Source organism: Neopsephotus bourkii, unplaced genomic scaffold (assembly GCF_033783945.1).
Source record: "Neopsephotus bourkii isolate Nb327-2 ecotype Australia unplaced genomic scaffold, CSIRO-AGI_Nbou_v1 NB_168, whole genome shotgun sequence".
In the NCBI taxonomy this organism is placed as follows: Eukaryota; Metazoa; Chordata; class Aves; order Psittaciformes; family Psittacidae; genus Neopsephotus; species Neopsephotus bourkii.
In genome coordinates, this window is record NW_026900684.1 from 5,025,994 (window position 1) to 5,049,768 (window position 23,775).

Below are 23,775 nucleotides of genomic sequence, written 5' to 3' on the forward strand. Positions count from 1 at the left end.
TAGTTGAAAGAAACAGAATCACATTAAAGTACACAGAAACTAAGTAACATCTGTAGTTCACAAGTGGTTTCAATTTCAGTCCAAAGCCTGGGAGAACGGTCATAAATTTCACAGGGAAGAACCACTGCTGAGGGTCATGTTCTAAATACCAATTCAGTTAGTCAGGGACTGGACAAGATTATTCCCTCTTCAGGACTACACTCTGTGTTAGCACTGCAGCTCTGTGGCAGAAAAATGAAATCTGGAAAGTGGGCAAAGTCAGTTTCCAGTGCTGACATCCAGAAAGTCCATCTGTTCATGGAAAGGAGAAAAAGTAATGCAAAAAGTCTGAGAAACATCCTAGGAAAAGTGATCATTAATTCTATAGGAAAAAAAAAAAAAAAAAAACAAACACAGGAAAAAACCACCTTTTTTCTCCTCTCTCAAATATCTACTATATTTTACAATGTGTGTTCATGGCAAACCCAGGTGTAATAGACTCAAGGAAGTCTTATGGTACCCCAGATCCAGTGGGGTTTTTTTCCTGAAGCAGGGAAGAGACAAAGAGACACAAGGATTCTTTCCAGGGCTTAGGTATGTTTCATCTCAAAGAAGGGGTAAAACACAGTCCTACATTTGTTTCTGCAACTCGGAATAATTTTTCACCTGAGTGGTGCTTTGGATGGGTACCTTTTGCTGAGGCCTAACTGGCAAAATGTAGAAAATTCCTCATCTACATTGAAATCATGCTTAGGTGACCCTGATATTCCTTTCTCTTGCTTGAGCAAGGCATGTTAATCCCAGCTGAAAATAAATAGAAGGACTATCTGGTTTGAGAGTTAAAAGATCTGCTCTTGGGAACCTCCTAATAGTGTATTGCTCTTCATTGGGCATGGTTGGAAGCAAGGTATTAACTAACCAAGGGAGATGACTCCCACCTTGCACACAGGAAAACTAGAGGTGTGGAAGGCTGTTACAGAGTTCTAGCTGTTAATTATTGTTTTCAAATAATTTCAAATGTGGATTATTTTTAAAGTCTAGGGAACTTTATAAGATTCCTTTATAAATTTAATCAATATAGCGCTACCTATTTGAAAATTGTTGAAATCACTAGAATACAACATACTTTCCTTCGGATGGTATTTCCAAAATGAGATAACGGGTAAGCAAGCCTTTTTCAGGAGTCAGTACTGACTGTATTGTCGGAGTAGACAGTTGGATGAAAGTAAGTGTGGCCAGGTTTTGGCTGTCACACTTTGTTGTGACATAGTCTACAGGCTGAATTTGAGAAGGGAGGACAGCTCCTATCCTCTTTCTGTATGTTGTCTGTGATTAAAGTCTGCTCTCAACTCCTATAGCAGAAAGAACATGAGACATTTCCAGGACTCAAATATCACAACTGAAGGAAGGTTCTTCAGAGAATACTTGAAATTATATACTGATACTTTGGTAGTTTATGTTAATGTAAAAATACATACATGTGTGTGTATACATATTTGGAATGTGGCTCAAATCTAGAGCATGATCAGGAAGTTGGGTAGTAGAATACAAGGAGCTACGGGTGGGAAGTGTCATTCTGCTCCATGTTGGTGGGAGAGATGTGTCCCCCAAAGGAAAAAAAGAAGACACTTCCCAAGGAGAGATGCTGATGTTTTCCTGCATCATCAGCCTCCCGTGGTATCCTTTTTTTGTTACTCACCCTCTCAGCTTCTAAGAGGGAGCTGTTCTTCTGTCTTGCCACATTCTACTTGCAACCAGTCGCAAATTCCAGTGTCAGCAGTATGCATTCCCCCCAACTGACTCCTGCCCCTGAGAACTCACATTTGCTGTGCACACAGCGTAACTGAATTCTAACAAGTTTTTAGCTGATTTAAAGCGGTAACAAAAAAAGTTTTCTTTGAACTACTTTCCGTCAAGTATTTACTTGCTTTCTAAATGCAGATATAAGGTCTGTGGTCTGTTTAACAGCAAGGAATTACATTTGTCATTGGTATTTCTGCTCGGTGCTGTTGAGCTTTTCTGTATTATTAACTGAGCTAGTTCAGCAGGTGTACTTGCAATAACTGTTCCAACTGCATACACTACGTGCAATTGATCTTTTAGCTCTAATGTGTATGGGCATGTGCAGGAGGAGCAAACCACTGGAAAAAAGACACAGTGGCAACAATGAAAATACCATATACTAATAATAGTACCATTGTTTGCACCTAACAGTTTCTTTTTGTTACCAAGAAAAGCATGTCCAGTTTGCATGTGTGAATGCATCAACAAAAATCCCAAGATGCTTCATTCTTAAACTCTCACTTGACACAGTTTTTGTGATTCTTCTAGGCTAATTTAAAGAGAGAGATATTTGTTCTGGGTAAACCTCCTCGTAGCCCAGAGATGACTAGGAGATCCTACTACAAACCTGTCAGAGGTCACAGCTATTCACACAGGGTATGGTACTGGATGCCCAGTGTGCAATAACAGCATTCTCATACAAAAGGAGCTCAATGTCTAGTCTTGAAATATTTTGTTTTTCCCAAGTGTCTCAATACTACCAGTATGCCATGTTTTTTTCCTGTTGTGCTTCTGTGCTATGTCTGCGTAAAGCCAACAGGTCTGTGTGTGACAAAACTTATTTTATAAATACATTAGTCTGTTGTATCTCTGCAGTACTGCATAGTATTTCCAGTGCTACAAGATTTAAGAGTTCTTTACATTTAGCATGTTTCTTCCTAAGTTACTCCTCTGTTTCAAAGCATTTCTAGCTTATTAAAATTACAGCTTCAAAAATTATACTTCACTGCATGTATACAGGCTTTTGTATACAGGCTGAATTCCTGGGTTTGAATCCATGTCCTTCCTTTCAAATTGTTTTGTTGCTGCTATATCATGATCACTCACTACTCTCCTGCTTATCCAAGCACTCTAATCCCAGACTGCCATACTCTTTAGCCTTTCCCTTCATATCTGTAGTATAACAGTAACATAACTGTAACACTTTTACCTAGTCAGAAAGTCAGGGTGTTTAAAGTTTGCATGTGTTTCATTCAAAAAGGTGATTAAATTATGAAAAAAGAAGAAAAAAACAACCTAAACTATAGATGAGAATGAGAATTCATGGTTATGTTTTTCTTTCAGTTTAGGACTAAATTAGTCTTTATACTGATTTCTGAGCATTTGGCTCTTAAAACTGACAACACAATGAACTGTTCACCATGCTGTTGCTGCTGGTCTTAGGTTCTCATATTTCTGGTGGTTCCCTTTTAAGTGAAAGATAGGTGCATTTTAAGAGAAGGTTTAAATTAAGGCAGGTTTGTGTAACCGTTGAAGTCTTGGCTTTTTGGCAGGCTGCGGTTTACTCCAAGGTATGAGGGGACAGTGCTGTCATCACTAAAGAGAGCAGTTTAATCACGGAAAGGCTAGGATCATGTAGTAGCAGACCAACACCATCCTGAAAAAAAGTCCAACTGGGAGTAAGATCCATAAAAAGGGATTAAGCCCTATTTCAATTTTGCATGTCACTCCAAGTGAATGGCACGTAATCAATATATTAAGAAGATTGTATTGGTCAACATTTAGTGCATTACTGACTTTAATTCAAACACTACAAGAGCACAAATTGTACACCTAATTTGCATGTTCCGGACTAAACTGAACTACTATATGCAGCAATATATCAATCATACATGAAATTCAGGTGTACAGCTGTGACCACTGACTTGACTACACTCTAGTGGGTTTTTTTATTAGGTCCTACTTTTTTTTTCCCCCAGAACTGAGTTATAGCTGAAAACTAGAAGTCCTAAGCACCAAGAGCTATCCATAGAGTGATGCATTTCATTGTATCTCTTGAGCACAAGCAGTTAGATGCTGCAAAAGTCTCCATTTTAACACATTAATACATGTAGAAATAAGGGCTTAGGGAAAGAAAATAGAAAGCTTCTTGATGGCAGCTGGGGTACTATTGAAGAATGCATTCAGATAGAGAGCAAGTTCTGTTCAGACATAGCACAGATTACTTCACCCTAGTTTACCCAGATTCTAATTCCATCAAAGTTTTCTCTGTGGCAGTAACAGAGTTGAAAATCTTTACTCACCTTGATTTTCTATCATACATTTCTATGTAGTTAACTAGGAATCAAAAGTTTTAAAGTATTGAAGCATATGCAGAAAAAGATAACACTGACTTACCCAGTTTCTTCCTGGCTTGGTATTATGTTCAAAGCATTAAATCATTTGTAGTATTGGATAGGCTGTTAACTTCTATTGTTTGCAAGAAAAATATTTAACCTCAGTTGAGTTCTCTTGCATTTCGATTTTTGGCATTGAGCAAAGTTACAGACCTGTAAAAGGTTAGTAGAAAATAAGGTCAGATGCCAGTCCAAATACCAAGCAATCTGCCCAATGGAATATTCTCTTCTTGCCTGACAAGCCAGTTGTTAAAGTGGATTTACTGAGAACAAAACCGGCTAATTTACAATCTTTCTTTATTGCTGGATGCTTCAGTAAGTTGTCAATCTTCCCTGAACACTGCCAGAGGAAAGTTGAATGAGGGAGAGAAAAGATTCAAGGAGTAAAACCAAATTTTGTTGGACTTCAAAAACCTCTTTCCCACTAAGCTGTCATAAATACAAATAGAAGCTCTGCAGCCTACCTGCTTGCATCTTTAGGCATCTTTTTAAAGTTACACTCTCTAGACTGTAAAGATGAAGTGGAAAACGTTCACAGTATTTGCTGCATGTACACATACAAACGTGATGAAAAGAAATTTAAGTGCTGCAGTTTGGAGATGTTGTGAGGAGCTGGGGCAGGGGAAAAGAAAAAAAAACCAACAGTGTGTTTTACCATTCAATTTATATCATCAGGCTGTGGGTTGTTTACCACTGCCTACTCTCATGGAAGAGTGCATCATCTTCAAGAGTAAACTGAAGCAAGATGAACTCAAATAGTCAAACCTGGGAAAGAGGCGACCATGGAGCAATAAGACAAATCCCATGGCTTCAAAATCAGTTTGCAGATTGCTGAATACCCAAAAGAAAGTGCTATGGACTGGGTTTGATACCCACACTCCCAAAACAGAAAGGGTTCCCAGACTTTTCTCTACAGCACAACCATAGGGCATCCTCAGTCATCAGATCGCTGCTTGCGTCAAAAGCTCTCCCAAGTAGCTGCTCCTGCGCTGTTTCTGGACTCAGCCAAAGTCTAATCGGAACAATTCAATGTCTTTCTAAGCATGATGTGGTTTCTGTAGGAGATTAGTATTTTCCATTTTCATTGCATCCAGATTTATTGAATGTTGGTGCTGGGTAATGCTCCATTAAGAAGGAAAGTAGTTCCTTTCATAAAGCTTTGCACTGGAAATACAAACTGTTTTCCTCTGAAGTAAAAGTGTTAACTATTATTTTCACAGAATTACATGCATTCTTCCCAAATTCTTTCTGCTCTTTGGCTCCCAACAGCCTGCATGGCTTTGTGCTCCCCCTTGAGATGAAACAATTAATGAAAGCTTAGCATGTTATGCCTGCCAAGTTAGTACTCTGTGTGTGTAATGTACATTGGTATGTTGTCTACGAATATTGTAAATTTTGCCATTATGTATAGGAGATTTTATTTCTGGTTGTCTAAAAATATACTTCACCCAAGGAATGTCAAATGTTCATCTGATTTTTCGAATGCTATCTGTTTCACAGTGAAGAGGCAGCAGGGTTCTATTCCAACTTTCTACTATACTATAAATAGAATTGAAGTTCACGGTTTTACTTTAGTTCTCATTAAGTCCTTCAAAATCAGATCTTTACGCCTGCCATTTTCTGTTGCTTGATGTGTCTTAAGTATTTATTGTGAGTTGGGGGTGGGTTGGGGAGGGCGTTGTTTTACTCAAGGTGGAATGTGAACTCTCAAGCAATCGTCTATCATGCCCCTATCCAACTGCTTGGACCTTACACTACAAATCTTTATTACATTTCAAATCATTTCATTTCAGCCACAGCGCCCTGTGCTTGCTCATGAAAACATACACAGTGGGGGGGAACCGTAAGTATATTTCTTGTCTACTAAACCAAAACCTAACATTTAAGCAATAGCCAGCACTTCGTCAAATAATTTGTTAACCTGCCAAGTGCAATTATGAAGAGATTTCAGAAATTTACAGATAACCACATGATGTAGGAAGGTATCCAAGAAGGTCCCAGAGGACAAAGCCTTAGTTCTTTCATTTACAAGCTCAGACAGATGTGCCAACTTAGTTCTGCATCATTTAAACGTAAAGGGGGATAGTAATTTTGTAAAAAGAAAGGTTTAACTTTTTTTTATTCTCTCTAGTTTTACCCCTCAGCAGAATGCCCATTAAAGATTTGACATTGATTGAGCTCATTGACTTTACTGACTTGACACAATTAATTATTCAGAAACAGTTCTGGATATGAATAGAGAGAAAAAAAAGCTATTTGATAACATTGATCACAGGCTCACACTTTTTGATGTAATTTACATGTACAACTTAAAAATTAGATACAAGAAAACCATTCTGAAAGCTATAACTATACCACAGTAATACATAACAAAAATTGGACATTCTAGATTCAATCTCACTAAAACCACAAGCTCCTTTTGGTACTGTTGAGCATACTCAAGCACGTAAGTCTGTTTTGTAATTAGTTTTGTTCAATATAGTTTAAGTAGTTCATAACTAAAGTTATTTATTCCTAAAAGTAGAAATAGAAATATGTTTAAATTGCCAACCAACTATTCTTTGTCTTGAATATGTATTCTGTTAGCAATATAAGTGACAGTGGAGTTCTCATATTTAAGAAATTATTTCATTAGCAAAGAGAGAATGAAATTACTATAAGAGTTGTTAAAATGGATTATCTAGAAAAAGCTAAGATGGTATTTCTAAAGTACTGCATAATAATTGGGGAGTTCTCATTTCTGTATTTGAGTAATTGGTTTGAATCTTGTTCGTGACACATTATATCTGCAACTCTGCACCTTTAGAAGCTGTGTGTAATCAGTTTTCAGAGTGTCAGCATATCTCAGCTTTCCTGCAATAATAAGCATGACAGAAAATGTGATTGCCATTTAATTCTTCCCACAACTTGTTCTTACTCCTGCCACACAAGTTAACAGAGGTAATTGCTTAAGTAACCAGTCCCGTTCCACTTTGTTAGCGTGATTAAAATGTAAAAATAGACTTTTCAGATTTGGGGAGATAACTGCTGGTCACAAGACATTAAGTCTTTGTTTTGTCCAAACCAACAATGTGAAAAATAAGTGTAGTTTATCCAAGGCCATCATTACACTAAGCCAGCACCAGTCTCTAGATAGGATTGTCAAATGGGACTTTCATGAGCAGGAATTTTTCACTGAAATAAATGTCATTCAAGCCATGGAAATTTTGCCTGAATGATGCAGAGCTAATGGAAATATTCAGTACCAACACATCAAAGGGGGTGCTACTTTGTTTTTATTGAGGGAAGTGTAATTGCATTATGGTTTTAAAGTCAGTGAACTGTTGTTAAGAGGGAGGAATGGGCATGGTTATATTTTGTTTCAGTATTTTGAAATTAAGACCATTTCCTTTCTACAGTTCCTGCAGCTGTACCCCACTCCTTTACACAGTCAGTCATAGCTGGGACACAGACTATTATTTAAAAAAAGGCAGATTCTGACCCTGCAGCAATTTGCAGCCCAGGCACCCTCAGTTCCCCCTATTAAGAGTTTATTGCTATTCTTTCAACCCCAAGAAATCAAATTAAAAGCTGGTGAGGAATGAAAGATAATAAATTCAATAATCTCATACCTGTTTCCATTTATCCAGTATTATTCATTCTGCAGCTTTTGGCCAGGGTAGAGGTACAAGTCAGTTTCTTAATACTGTTTGTGTTCCCATCGTTACATCCCCTGATTTGAGTCTCTCCCTTACTGGCTGAGATATATGGTTTTTATATATGTAACAGGGGCAGTTTTAATCAGGGAAGGGGTTATGGCTCTATGTTTCCAAGTAGCAATTTCTCTCGGCCTTTCCCCGAGAGGAAGGCACCTCTTTTACATGCAGAGCTCCTCCAGTGCCAAGTCCTGGCTCAGCAGTTGCTACTGAAGAGCTCAGGATGTCTGCCAGTTGCAGTGGTAGTTGTGTGAGCCTCCCTCCTGGGCACTCTCCTCCACCAAGTATAGAAGGGCACCAAGCACCTTGCCTATGCTATGTGACACTTTGCTATAGCAGAGGACATGTGCACTAGTTTCAGCTCTCGAGAGCTTGAAGGCAGAGCCACAGGTACTGATCAGGGAGGTTACAGGGCTAGTGCATCTACAGGCTCCCTTCTAGAAGTCTTCCGATTTGGTGCCTCAGCTATACAGTAATGAAACAATAAAATAAATACTAGAATTCTGTGTTGAAAGTCACCAGCCTTGCCCAGTCTTTTGTGTCTGATGAGTTACCTTTTCATAAAGTTTCATTTACTATATGAGGTACCCAGCCCCAATGCCCATCAGGCAAACTAAGCCCTTTTTCCCTATACTTGCAAGAAGTGTTGCTTATTAGTCGATATTTAAATCAGCTCCTTTAATTCAGCAAAGTATAAAGAACTCTTACTTCTTTTTAAAATGCATCATTTGTCCTATTTAAGGTTTCAGGCTCTATATAACTATACTCCTAGGAACGAAGATGAATTGGAACTCAGAGAGGGAGATGTCATTGATGTGATGGAAAAATGTGATGATGGATGGTTTGTGGGTATGTTTCATTTGATTGCTTTTTATCCCCCCCCCCTTTTTTTTTCCCTCTGACCTTTGCTTCCCTCTTTGCTCCATGTCTTTCAGTTAATTAACTTTTGTTTATTCAGTGCAATAAACCTGAACCTGGCTTTATCAGGAGAAATTCTAACCAAAATATACTGAAATTAGTGGGCAATACTTTACATGTGTCTGTTGAAATGGATGGACACAAGTCGAGAGGTGCCTCTATTTTGTTGTACAGCACTGTTGTCATTCTAATGTGACACAAAATGGACTATGTATTACTGCTCTCTTCATAAAGACCAGGTATCATAAAACTTACTCGCATGAATACCTCTACAGAATCGACTACCTGTGAAAACCAAGTATTACTGAACAGAGATTTCATAACTAGGCTTAGATAAAGTGGCTTAATCACTCCATAAACCCTCATACACACAATGGCTAACCTGATCATCTCACTACTCCTCAACATTCCAAATGAAGCAAATTATTTAAATAGGCAATGTTGTTGAAATTTAATTCTTTCCATGTCAAAATCCAAGTAAATTTTAGCACAGCTTTTAATCAGGCCTAACAATTTGATAAAATACACCTCTCTATTTGCTTTTTCCTTCCTGCAGTTATAATTTAACTCACAACTGAAATTCAAAATAACTTTTTGAAGCTATATTAGAAATATATAGTATTACTGATTGTGCAATATTAAACAGAAACATCTAAAGGCCATGCTTACATAGTATTTCCTATTGTTATTCCCATCTTTCATCTATTGCTTCTAATTTCAGGAACCTCCAGAAGAACCAAATTCTTTGGTACTTTCCCTGGAAACTATGTCAAGAGGCTGTGAATTATTTTTTTTTCTACTTATTTATGCTGCATCTCTGCAACACATCTGCATAAGCTGCTAGAAAACGTGCTATGCTGGCCTTCTGTTTTCTTGCTTGCAGTCTCAAATAGAGGCCACCTAGTTCATCCTCATCCCATCCCACCCTCCAAACCCTTCCAGCAGTATTACAGCAACGACCATGGTGTGAATGACTTAAGCTTTTCTGAAACAAGAGGAATCGTTTCAACCTTAAATACTCCCTGCTTTAAAGTCTTTTCATTTGATACACAACACAGAAAGCCTGAGGACAGATACACAGATGAACTGCCATGGGGGTGGAGAGGGGGAGAAGCTGTTCTGGGTTTGGACACTCATGGTCCTGTCATGGAGCCTGATGGGATCTTTCACCATGCACATCATACAGGGGAAGTTGCTGTTTACTATTTCTGAAAAACATTGTTTGAGTTTCCACGTTCTTACTAGCTTAGCAGCATTTGTTGCTTTCACTTTGCCGTATCACAGGTTTGCCTATTGTACTGGTTTACAATATATGAGAAATAATATAGATTTTTTTTGCCTGCACTTGTACATTGTAACATATACACAGTGATTGTAAAATCTCAAGCAAGCATAGTGACAAATGGGAGAACTGCAGGTGTTCTGGATGGATGCAATGGTATCAGCTAAATCTTCTTTCCCCCCTAATGAAGCTCTAGTGTACTCTGTTAAAAGGTAAGAAGTGCAAGAGGCATAAAACCTCAGGAAAATGGATTTAATGAAGAGACAGACTATATAAGCATAGACAATAATAACCTGACATTGTTGATTACCTTGTCTGACATTTTGATTACAACCATTTAATGTTGTAATAGTAAGCAACATGGAATTTGAGAGGTTAGTGTTTTTACGTATCAGGAATTTTAAGAAGCAGGAAGTAAACAGTGTTAGCACAAAGAGTTGTTGGTTTGGGGTTTTTTCCTAACATAGCCACCTGAAAAATATTCACAAGTATCATGTACTGATTTACTTCACTATATATATGTATGTATGTATGTTAACAAAACCTGAGTTACACATTCTTTTAGGAATTTAGTACAAAAAAAACCCAAAAAGTCACAAGTATTAAAACTGATACCTTTTAGAGGTGGGGTTTTCTTCCCTCCCCCAGCCCCCCCGAATGAAATATTTGAAAACAAACATTTTCCATAAGCAAAAGTAAGCATAAATAGCAAATGAAATCAAGGCATAGGATGATAATGACTATGGCTCTATAAGCATAAAAATTCAGATTTGGTTTCTTCAGCACCTTATAGATGGCAAAAGCTTCTACTGCATTTCCCATGGGTAAAGGAATGTATGTAGTGTCTGTAGCATTTTGTACATATGTTTGCTTTTTTGTACAGAGCCATTTGGTTGTCGATTTTCTAAAAAATTCCTTATTTGATCGTTGCCCTCTTCACAAACAGAACATTTCAATGCCTTTTTCTTTCCTTGCTCTATTTACCATAAGAACATCTGGATAGTGCAATTCTGTAAGATAGCATTTTATGCAAGATTTTATTAATTAAAATATGGTTTACCAGCCAAATCTAAATGTACATATGTCTTTATTACTGAGAAACGTCGTTAAGACAAAGGTAAAGAAACATCTTTGTGCAGCATACCTTTATTATTGCAGATTTCATGGCAAAAGCTTTATATTTCAAAGGCTTTCAATTTTAAACTAGATCTGCATGCAGCTTTGCTGTAAGATTAATACCAATCTTTAATGCCATTTATGATTGAAGACTTAAATATCTGTTGCCTGTGATATTTAAAAAGTACTGTTTCTACTGTGTATCTGATTTTAGAAAAATCCAGGTCTTTCATACCTGGCCTTCAGGTAACTGACTTTGAATTCCTACAAGCAAAAGGTCTCTGTGTTTTTTTTCTTGAATAGACTTCTAATAAATTTTGCTTGGAGTACACAACTGTTTTCCCCATCATTTCTCTGCACACACATGTAACTTCAGTGCTGCAAAGTGCTTAACTCTTCAAGCTTATATGCAAATAGTTTTGCCTTGTACAGAGATTTTTTTCCTGCCTCTGGGCATACACCAGTCCTGTACATACAGACAACTGGCACTGCTCACACAGCTCACAGTTGATCCATTTTGGTGTCATCCCTGAAACACCTGAATGCAAAAGCAGGAGTACAGACTTTCTGCATTGACCATGCTAATTTGAGATAACTTTTCTGTTGCCAGAACCACCCTTCACTCCAGAAGCACAAAGCTAAAACACACAATGGTAAAACCCTTTATGCCCGGCTAAAGTTCCCACACCCCTTAATCCTTCAGCAAAAGGAAAACACGATCTCTGTAAAGTGACAGCATAGAAGGAAGATTTAATGAAAGGTACAGGTTTTTGGAAGCATCTTATACCTGGGACTGTTCTTACAGCCATATAAGCAAATACTGGACTATACAATCTCAAAGGTTGTGCAGTTTGCCATTTCTGTTCCTGGGTGGGATCTGTGACATCTTTGGATGATCCTGCCCCTTTATTCTGCTCTTGTGAGACCTAACCTGGAGTATTGTGTGTGGTTCTGGTGTCCTCAACATAAAAAGGACATGGATCTTTTGGAACAAGCCCAGAGGCGGGTCATGAGGATGATCAGGGGACTGGAGCACCTCCCATATGAAGACTGGCTGAGAAAGTTGGGGCTGTTCAGCCTGGAGAAGGCTGCGTGGAGACTTCATAGCAGCCTTCCAGTATCTGAAGGGGGCCTATAGGGGTGCTGGGAAGGGACTCTTCATTAGGGGCTGTAGTGATAGGAGAAGGGATAATGGGTTAAAACTTAAACAGGGGAAGTTTAGATTGGATATAAGGAGGAAATTCTTTCCTGTTAGGGTGGTGAGGCACTGGAATAGGTTGCCCAAGGAGGTTATGAATGCTCCATCCCTGGCAGTGTTCAAGGCCAGGTTGGACGAGGCCTTGGGTGATATGGTTTAGAGCGAGGTGTCCTTGCCCATGGCAGGGGGGTTGGAACTTGATGATCTTCAGGTCCTTTCCAACCCTAACTATTCTATGATTCTGGACAGTTAAGTGTGAAATAGCATCCTCTGCTAATTGCAGAGAGGATGAAAAAAAGGAAAATATAGGTCATTGTAGTAAAAACAGCAACTCATTGACACTTCAGGAAAACTGTAGTATTAACGTTTTAGTCAAAAAGGAGAGAAATATTAAAAGTTACATCCAAATAACTGCTGAACTCCTCCCTATAGTCCTTGAGGAACAGACTGAAGGATTTTGAGTTTTATTGTATAACCCTCCATAAATTCATGAAGGAGACCCCACAGAACCAGGTAGTGCTTTGTCCTTAAAACCAGAGGAAAAGAGACCTGGGGAATTAGAGTTTAGTATCTAGGAAAAGACCAGAACACATCAACTAAAAGTCTCAGATATTACAGATTTTTCTAGAAAGTTAGTTATGTATTAAACCAGTTCCCCTTTACCTTGTCAGAATATGCAGCATGCATCTTGTTTTCTATTAGGATTTTCTTTTAATGTTATGACATGGCAGCTGTGTTAGATTAAGACAAGTCTGTACCAGCCCACATGAAATGAAGTTTGTTGCAGCGTTGCACTGGTAACACAAGCAGGTCCTTTAGGACACACTAGGTTCCCCACCTACCTGGCAGCAAGCCATGCATTTGCTGTTGAGGCAAAGGGCACTTAGAAGAAGAAAGCCCACAGGACGCCAGCAAGGCAGAGAGACTGATGCATGAGCAGCTCAGGGTAATGATCTATATCCCAAACTAAGCGAAGGGTCACCCTAGCAGGTTTCACATTCTGTCAGCCATGCCAAAGCAAAGCCTGCTGGCATTCTGCAATGCCTGGTATTTACTAGTTGCCTTTTAAATGCTGAGGTACAGAGCCCAGACAGGAACATGAGGTGCTTCCTGCACATTTGAAAAAGCAGTGCCTGAGCCAAGGGGAAGCTAGAAACATGAAGTCAGTATCTCTTGAAGGACCTTAGGTCACTGCTAATATATTCCCCTTACAGCATTTATAGTTACATGGTGAAACCCTGCCTCTGCTCTAGTGAACAGCAAAGTCTGTTGAAGCCAATAGGTCGCACGGCATTGGTAATACAGTTTCTGTGTTTGCTTGAAAAGTTGCACAAGAGAAACACTGAAGTAACTGAATGTCCAGTTAGGGCTGTTTTTATCATACTGAGAAGTGTGAACACACAGAGACCAGAAAACACTGCTTTAACTGCTGCCTCTACACAGTACAGTGGATGATTCCCTTCTCTAGTAAATAACAGGCAAGTCAGGTTAAAGTCAAATCATCTGTGGTTCCAAAGTAGCAAAAGCATATAGAAAGGGCCAATAAACATGTTTATGCAACAGAACCCTTTGTAACATCTAGCAAATACCAGACCAAAACCTGAAACTACCCCATTTACGTACCAAGGAACTTGCCAGGTCAGCATGCAGAAACTGGTACCTCGTCCATACACAGTAAGCAGGGAAGATGAATTTAATAGGGCTTTCCTCTGCAGCCCTACAGGTAATAGGTCAACATCTGATATAGCAACAAATAGTGCTATTTGACTGGATACAAAAAATGCCCTTTTATCCTGCCTCTGATAACCAGATAGTTAAAGTTTGTAAGTCATAGCTAAAAACTGCCCAATAGAATCTGTTATTAATACAGTGAAGTCATATTCCTTTGAAAATGAAAAATATTTTTACCTAGACCTATGCAGAATGTGATAGAAATCCACTGAAAGGGAATTCCTACTTGCACTGCTGAGTCAGAACTAGTTAGGCCCAAGGAAGGGATACTGGTGACATACAGGCTCTCAATGCCTTTTGTGTCACCTCTGAAACATAAAAAGCGTAACAGAAGTTTCTAGGTTAATATGTGGTGATGAAACCAGGGAAGAGACTGGCCAATCCTGCAGGTACAATTTTTAGAGTAATCCTGCTGGTGGGCTATACTGCACACCTGCATCCAAAACTCCCAGCTCCCATTTCATTTGCATCAACATGAATCAGATATATAAAGTATTACAGACTCATGCCTTCTAGTGTTTAGCTTCTGTTTCTTTAAGTGACAGAGAAGGAGCAAATTTTGTGTTAACAGACTATTTAGTATTATCAGAAAGCATTCTTACTGTCTCCAATGCCAACAGTAACTATCCCATAGCAATTCTTTCTTTGAGCAGCCTTTGCACAGTGACATCACATCTAATTACAGATCAGGCGCACAGAGGGTTCCGCTTCAGCAGAATGGCATTACATCACGAGTGATTCCAGGCGAGGGGGACTGGGTGAAGGATGGAGTGTTGACTGACAACCAGCAACGCGTTGCTAGGTTTATCCTCAGCACAGATATCCACATCTCAACGATTTCTGTGACTGCTGCCAACACAAATAACAAACTTGGAAACCATTATTTCATCATCCCCATGCATACATAGCACAGTATTCCTCCTGCATTTTCCATCCATCAGAGAAATCAGTAAAGCATTTAAAAAAAAAAATGCCAAAAATAATGTAATTATTTATTTCTAACAGTGGTGAATTGCCAGAGTTACACACAGTGACTCTTGATACTTCCTTCCAAGCAGGAGGATACAGCCTTCTCTGTCCCAAGCCACTGCTTCCCTTTGCAAGGAAGGGTCCTGTATTCACAAGGGTCCACTCTGGGTGCCTGGTTCTAGCTCCAACGAACATGAACATTAGTTCGCTACTTAGATATCTTAAAGGATGTCATCCTTTAAGACATTTTTGTCTGTCTTACAACAAAATAAAATGGGCACATTTTATTTCAAGACTTCTACAAGAGCCACTTAAGAACCAAGGAAAACGTCAGTTGTTTACACCGAGATTTTTCTTCTTGACGATTAAGCGTACAACTGAAGCCTGCACTGCAGACAGGGAGCACCAGAGAGACTGAACATGTCGTTCTAAGTGGGTCATCACACTGCTTCTGTCACCATGATTTGTTAAAGAAACCCCAAACATGCAGTGACCCAGCTCATGTTTTCCTGGGTTAATGCTCCAAACTGTAACATGAAACATGTCCAGACACTGGCTGGCTTAAGACCTGCTAAAGGCTTTTCTTACACTACCGCAGATTCATCTGTTAAAGATAGCGGTGTTTTCATATGTAACTGGAAATACTTGAACAGGTGAGAATGAACCCCTCCGTCCTTAAACCACAAAAGAGGACAAATGAACATGTCCAGTACATCTCAGGTAGCCGAGGGCAATACTTATATGCCATGGAAGAATTATAGAACTATTTAGAGATTCACTTCATCTACTCCTGCAGCCAATACCAAGGTACAAGGCACATAACAGCACTACACACAGTCTGAAGCAGAAAATACGAAAGCCATCAAAACCACAGGGAAACATCTAGGACACACAAAAAAGCCCCCTCTGCTAACCACCAACCCACACCTATGATCTGAAACAAGCAGACTGCTATAAAGGGGTGCAAAATATTTATACCTACCATTTAAGTCAAAAGGAGCTCTAAGGAAGAGTAGTCAAAGAAAGGAATCAGCCCAAACCTACATCAGCATCAGGTAATAACTTCTGATCATTACAGTTTCATTCACAGCACTGCTGGGTTTATGTTGTTACAGAAAACTGACCACCACCCCAAAAATGAAAATATATAAAAAAATCCAAACCCAGAGGCTGGGTGATGACTGGGCAGGGAGAAAGCCTAAGTCATTTGGAACATCAAAGATGGATGAAACCAGGAAGAGACCTGAAACTAGACCTGTTTCAGGCCCCAGAAACAGAACACTTCGCCTAATTTCATGGAGCCAGCCTTGTCAACATTATTCCTTCTCATGTTGTGCTTCCACAGATGATACCTCCTCAGGAAAGGCAACTGTAAATGACAGACCAGGCTAGGAGGAGAAAAGAGCAAGATCAATGGGGCAAGATACAAACTGCTGTGGCAAGCTCTGCAGAAGTCAAGCCATTTCTGAAATTCCCCAGACTCTATGGACCTGCCTGGAAGGGCTATCTGTCCTGCCTTTCCCTCTTGTTCTGCTAGTCCTTCACTTCTTGTAAGCCCCAGAGGCAAGAGGACTATTGAAGGAAAGGCAGCCAGCCATGGAAGTATGAAGCATTTTACAACTAGAAAACACTGAAATCACACTTTATGCTATTCATGGTCTCACACCCTGGCTCTTACCCTAATGTTATCCAGAGATCTACCAAAAGACCAGGATGACACCTGTGGCACCTGTGGCATCATTACTGAAAAATCAGAACTTCCAAAGATGGAAGAGGTCTCCTGCATCAAGACATAAAACATGACAGCTAACAGCTCCTGCAGCAAATGACCAGTGTTAGAAGGTCATGACTTTAAACATCGTGACATTCCTTCACCTGAGGAGACTTTGGCAAGTTACTTTTGAGGTTTGGGGAGGGGAAAGCAGAAATTGCTAAAATGCAATGGATGGGCAAGAGAAAAATTCAAATATTCAGGGAGACCTTTCCTGCATTTCTGAATAGTTTTTTGTTTTCTTTTGGGGGGGTGGTTTTTTTGTTGTTGTTTTTGTTGGGGGAAGAGAAGGGGGGAAGGAAGGATTATGAGCAAGACAGTTCCCAGATCTTTATTTCCAGGGAGATTTTTGTTAGGAGGGATTTACTCACATTTAAAAGCACTCAGCAGTATATACCATGATTTACCTGCCTTCACGCTGGAGAGAGAGGATTAGCCTTTGAAAAGCTGTGGAGGGATTACACACAAATTCTGGTCTGGATTCCTACAGTATTAGAAAACTTTCAAGAGCAGATGCTCCCAGCTATGGTATGAATTATATGAATTCTACCACATGCTAGAGTACAGTAATAGTGGATGCATGAATATCAGTTTTAAGACTGTGTATATCCATATCTGACAGTTTCCACATTGACCATTTCAGATCCAGTAATTACAGCTGACAAAACTTCTCAGTTTGTCCCTGCTGCAGTTTTAGCCTTTCTCAGGATACAGCCAGCTTTTGAAAATGTTGTCTCAAACCTGTGAGCTTACTCCTACATTCACTGAACAAAAGCAAGCAAAAACTCCTATCAGGACTGGGTGTGATGTGTCATTATTTACTTCCATTCAGTATTTTCTTTTGCTGTTGAACTGATTCATGGTGTGGGCAAGCTGACAGTGTCCTTTTAAAAAGCAGAAAGAAACCAGAATCGTACCAAGGGAAACGCTTAAAGTGTAAGCTAAATTTAAGCATTACGCCTGAGTAACTACAGTGTGCGTCAGGACCCTCGGGTCCAGCTTTGTGGCTAGCTACATTCTGAAGCTGCCAATCTGGCTCAGGGCCCACCTTATACTTAAACCAGAATACCATATTTGTCTTTCAGCTGTTGCTTTTTGTCATGACCCAATAAACATGGCTAACTCCAACAGCAGTTGCTATGGAAAAATGCTAAACCCAAGCCACAAGGTGAAAGAAAAATAGATATTTAATACAGTACATTATGGAATGTAAGATGATGACTGCCTATTAAAAGAAATTTTGATACCCGTTTCTTGGAGAAAAACACTCAGAAGGTTTGGCACTTGGACGACAAGTGACTGTGGCCTGAGACATGTGATCAGTGACATGACTGAGACATGTGATCTCATCATTTGTTTGTGTATGAAGTCTCTTGGAAGACCACAAAAGAGATCAAGGTATTGATCCAAAAGTCTGACACATGCTTTGGAGAAACCCAGTACTCTGTACTTAAAAAAACCCCACACATGTTCTTCCAGGCTTAAGCCAGAATAAACTTTTTTTTTTTCCTTCCTTCTAAACTTCCCAGATAGAGGTTTTGGATCAGTAGACCAATACCTTTAGTAATAGGTATTCACAATCGGTTTGTATCCTTCTTTCACATACGCAAGTATGTGCAAACCCACAGAGGGCTGTCAGTGGAAAAACTTGTCAACTTCAGCAATATAGAATAAGGAACCATGGACCATACTCCCAAGTCCTTATGGTCTGCTATTGCCTACATGCCTCCAAAAGCCTGCAGCAAGCCCAAAGGAAAGACCAGGGACACACTCAACAGCATTCATGCTGTCAGGGTACTGTTGCACATGAGCACTTTGCTCTGCTATACCTGAAGCACTCTATCAAAGAACACTATTTTACAGCTGAGGATAAGGACATGGATTAAAAAGAAATGCTTAGAATGAAAACTGGGAGAAACTTCAGAAGAAGCCCCAGACAAGATGGGCAGCTTTGCCTTCTACCTTACTTCTGTCTTCCATAAAGATACTTTGTAGATAGCAGTAACATCAGGCTTTTATTATCTGTTATTTATAATGGACGGCATTCACCCTAAGCCAGAAGTAGGATAATAATTTTTAAATTATCAGGAAAAAATAAAAAAACAAAACTGCTTTAAGGCTCTTCTAGGGGAAGGCTAAAGGTTAGACCAGAAATAAAGTACAATTCACAACCTTACAAGCATGAGCTTTTTCTTCTTTACCAAGAAATCACAGTTCTTTTCTTGACACTTCAAATCTCTTTCCAAATATAAACTTTCACTGACAAAAATAAACTAGAAGGGAGAAAACATACGCACACATGCACACACAAGTGTTTCTATGGGGAGAAACAGACTACACAAAGGATCTTGAGCTGACATTTTACCACTCCAAGAAGAACAAGCTTTCTCTTCTCATCCAGTGATGACTGGAAGAAACATTAATCTCTTCAAAAGCAGTTTTTCCTAAAGTAGCACTACTAATACATCCTGCCTGACAGGTTTCTCCAGTCACACAAATCCTAACTATGGATCTGTTCTTAAAATCTTCAACTTCACAAAGTTCTCTGAAATTTCTGTCATATCAAAGCACATAATCAGTTCCTTCTCCATTAGCAGCAGAGCTAATCTCCACACATTCCTTTTCCTGTCATTTACTTTTAATCTTGATTAGTTGAAGAGTAGAGGAGCACAATTCTAACATACCACAGCATTCTGCACCAGTTTTAGTCTCTGAATAGTGTGGATATGGTATTTCACATCCCAAGACTGAGACTTCCATAGCAATGGCAAAACGCATGTCCAAAAAGAAAGGTTGCAATGTCTAAGGAAGATATACACAGCAGAAGCTGACGGCATCATGTCTGAAACCTAGTCAGCCAACAGCTTCTAAGGATCTAAAATTACTGGTATTTTCTGAATTACAAGTTTACATACCCTCTCAGAAGAGCTGACATTACCTCTAACACTTCCACTGCCCATATCCCTGATCCTAATTGCCTTACTTCCTCTAGAAGGACTGTCAAGTAGTCTCTTCTCTCCTGTGCACTGCCAATACCTGACTTGTATCATGTAATTCAGCACAAGAAAAGATTTGGTTAGCTATCATGGGCATACTAGAAGCACTGGCCCAACATAGGCACCCCTCCCATTTTCAGCACAGACATCCAGGAAAAGCGTAACAGTGATTGATGCTCTACAGTCTCTGCCTTCCAAAGATGTCTGAAGTGGAAAATCTACCCCAACTACTGCAAAGTGTCTCAGATAAATAGTAGAAAAGCCACCAAAGAGCACTCCCTTCCACTTCTACCAAAGCCCACAGGCAGGGCAGCAACATCTGCTTGTTAGTGGTATACAGGCCAATAAGTTGTCAGAATATACATTCATGCCTGTTTATAGCCACTACAAGAGAAAAGCTCATTTTTAAGAATCATCACTGGCTATTAATAATAATCTAGTGGTAATATTCACATTTTATCCCTAGGGTTTGGAAAGAACAGGAGGTAAGTCTCTTCATCTCTTCACCATCCCCTTAATAAAGGGCTGATCAGCTTTGCTCCAGAAAAGACAAGGAAATCAAAGTTTCCATGTAGCAAAAGATTAAACACATACAATCCCACATGAAACCAAGAAATAGAACTAATTGTCATAGAAATACAAAATGAGACTTAGTTCTTATTAGAGGCAATGCTGGGTTTCTGAATGATTAAATTATGGTTCTAGTAGATACATGCCATTACACACTCAATGAGGTATTTTACGTTTTTCGTCAATGCTGCTCTATAATGTGTATCATGAAAGAGATTTCACAAATCTAACAATTTCTATGCATTAGCTGTTCAGGTAATGTTGAATGGCAAGCACATCAGGAGTTAACAGCTACCTTACACTGTTTAAAACATTATGGTAAGTCTCAGCATGGTAATTTATGAAGCATACTGCAGTTATCTGCTGAAACAAAGCCTTGCCAGCTTCATTACAACTTCACACTTTTGGAATGAGCTTATTCAGTTTCCAGTGCCAAAGCAGGCTTGAACGTTAAACCAAAGAAGGCATCAGCTTGACAAATTTGGAGGTTATGTTTGACTGTAGCTATTAAAGGGAACGGAACCACTGATGAGTGAATTAGATGAAAAACAACTCCAGCCTCACAATCAGGGTTAAGAGTCCACATCAGGACTGTTACAGGCTGTCAGAAGGGCAAACCTCCCTGAAAACATTCAACTCTCCTAAAAGTAATTAAACATGAAATTTGAGAAGTGCAGCAATTAAGCACAACATTTCAGAAGTGCTTTGTAATTTACTTTTTGACTAGGAACTTTTAAAATGAACCTTTTGACTAGGAACCAGTTAAAGAATGGGCTGATACTATTATCAGGCTCATAAAGAAACCAATAAAGGAGAACAGATTTCTTCCCTAGTTACAACAATACATAACCCCTGTAAAACAGGCAAAGGCACAGTGGAAGTATGATGACAGAAGCAACACTTCAGAGTTGCACTAATCAGAATCTTGGCAACACAGAGGGAGGGTTGATACATGCACATGTCACACTGCAAACAAGTTACAGACATGAGTTTTCAAAATGAAGGGGAGCAGCGCTTTAAAGCCTTAATGTGACATAAGCATCTCATTCCATTCAATATACACCTTGAGGTTTCTTGAAACACTAGTCATTATCTTGTGTATGACCTGAAGTCTTCCTTTATTTTTTTTGGAAGTTAAAAGGGAAGCAAGAAAAAAAAGTATCAGCACACAGGTCTCAGATGAACACTCAAAACAAGCCCTTCTGTAATTAAACATTATTTTTTTTAAACAGAGGATTTCAATTTCCACTTCCAACTTGCTTAGAAATTCACGAAAGAGTTCTAAAATACATTATTTCAGTTAAAAATGTACCTTCCACTCATTTGCTTGTTAATTTAGAGCCTGTTAAAGCCTATGTTAAGGATCTGATTTAAGACACCTACTCCCTGCTCGCTAAATAGGAAGCTTCTTGGAGAAGGTAAGAAGCTTTAAGTCTTCAGTTTCTGCAGGATTCGCAGAAAAAAAGAAAAAAAAATCACCTTTGAAAGATAAACAAGAAGAAGGGAAAAAATAATAATAAATTTTAAATAAATTAATAAATACTAGAAATTACAAACAAAAGGACGTTCCTGGCTTCCTGAGCCTGCAGACATGAAATTTAAGAAGATGCTCATCAGTTGCAGTTTGCTACTTGGAACCTAAACAGAAGGGGAAAGTATCAGAACTATGTGAAAATGATAACTGAAAGTTTAAAATGAGAGGAAGTTGATCCAGAATACCATTTCAAAACAAGTCTGAAGCTGGGGCAGGCAGGGAGGAGTTGTAGGAATGTCCTTCACGTATTTTCCATGTGTATTTTCAGCCTGGAAATTTGTAACACCTGAGAGAGAGGTACAGTACCAGAGCCTCACTCTTCTCTTTGCCAGGTGCATGAGAATACCAGAGCTGTTTGTCATAACAGACAGGTAAAGGAAAGAGGATTTCTTCTTTGCCAGGAAAACTAAGGATACTGCTAATTTATCAGATATCCACTAATCAAAAGTCGACATGAAAAGTTCACCAGGATCCAAGTTATCAACCATTTCTGTTACCTGACTGTTCAATTAGGAAAAACTTCAACTGTGTATAAAGAATCATATCTTACTGAATTGGGAAATTGCTTTAAAATAAGTAGCATTAATAATACGATTTCCCAAATACTCATGTGTTTTAAAATAGAAAAGAGGCTGAGCAGTAGCGAATACTCTGGCCTTTCACCTTTGGAGAACCAGCTTAAGTACATTCTGTTCCACATGTGCAAGTGATTTTCAAGCTCCATCTGGTATCCTAGACTGTTGTGTTTAAACATCAAATAGTGGCCTAGTCCATGAGAGGGACTAAGATCTAAAATAGGACAGGAGCTTTATGCTTAAAACACACACTCTGAAGAGGGCGTTTTCACTGTTCCTGCAGCAGAGCACTTCATGAGACTACAGAAGGATGAATTGGTTTAAAATTTATTTTTCAACTCTGTCTGCCAAGTTGTCAGGAAAGCAACATTTCCATCCATCTAGGGAGGGAATTGCTGGGAGATAAAATAGGAAACTAACACCCAAATATATTCTGATCTGAGTTAGGAAGCGTGTCTTTCACTGTCATCAGGGAAAAACTATGATATGCCACATGCAAAGGAGTTTGAATGTCCAAACCCAGTGAGGTGTCATGGTATGCAATGACACATTTGTGCATCATGCAACTACTCTCATGTCTGATTTGTGCCCCCAACCCTCAAAACTCAAAAACTTGAGTGATACAAAGAAAGTTGATGCAGCTTTTCTGCTCCCAGTTCAGGGGGAAAGAAAAAAAAAACATGTAGAAAGATAATATTTGGTACAAAAATCAGATTAAAATCAATTTAGAGAGCAAAAGCCTGCTTTAAACATTATGGTTAGTCATACTACAAAAGACTAGATTACGATGTAGTATGATTTAGGCCAGGTTGGACAGAGCCTTGGGTGACATGGTTTAGTGTGAGGTGTCCCTGCCCATGGGAGGGGGATTGGAACTAAACAATCTGAAAGTCCTTTCCAATCCTAACTATGATTCTATCATTCGGAGGAGGCTGCTTTATACATAAATTCATAACACAGCCATTAAATTCAGAGGTATATGCAGGTAAGAAAAGTTGTAACAGTCTAATAGTACAACAAAACAAAACTATTAAAATTAATGGTTTCCTTATACAGAAGCTTCAATGGCACAGGAAAAAAGAAAACTTAAAATGTCATGCTGTTATGTATTTAGGAAAATCCATTTTCATAGCTAGAACTATTATGAAACCCAAAATGATGAGCAGAGATGCCTATAGCTAGATACGTACTTTGATTATCTGTACTATCATTATCTTAGAAAACTCATCTTACTCCACTGCATATTGTTTCATTATAATGAAT

At 39.0% G+C, this 23,775-nt stretch overlaps 1 protein-coding gene and 1 long non-coding RNA gene across 12 annotated transcripts in view; one reads left to right on the plus strand and one right to left on the minus strand.

Annotated features, from left to right (window-relative positions):
• SORBS2 (sorbin and SH3 domain containing 2) overlaps nt 1-11,502 on the plus strand; it is a 128,062-nt gene extending 116,560 nt beyond the window's left edge. For 8 of the 11 annotated variants that reach the window (XM_061371553.1, XM_061371583.1, XM_061371533.1 and 5 more), the window contains 3 exons: nt 5,951-6,000; nt 8,595-8,701; nt 9,492-11,502. In XM_061371553.1, coding sequence (XP_061227537.1) covers nt 5,951-6,000; nt 8,595-8,701; nt 9,492-9,553 — 219 coding nt within the window. In that variant the 3' untranslated portion in view covers nt 9,554-11,502. Of the gene's footprint in view, nt 1-2,310; nt 2,419-5,950; nt 6,001-8,594; nt 8,702-9,491 lie in introns of all 11 variants that reach the window. The other 3 variants (XM_061371511.1, XM_061371519.1, XM_061371524.1) reach the window with 1 other exon arrangement.
• Nucleotides 3,968-23,775, minus strand: part of LOC133222169 (uncharacterized) — a 55,542-nt gene continuing 35,734 nt past the window's right edge. Inside the window, exon 3 of the long non-coding RNA XR_009728218.1 lies at nt 3,968-4,310. This is a non-coding gene — a long non-coding RNA (uncharacterized LOC133222169). The remainder of the gene's footprint in view (nt 4,311-23,775) is intronic.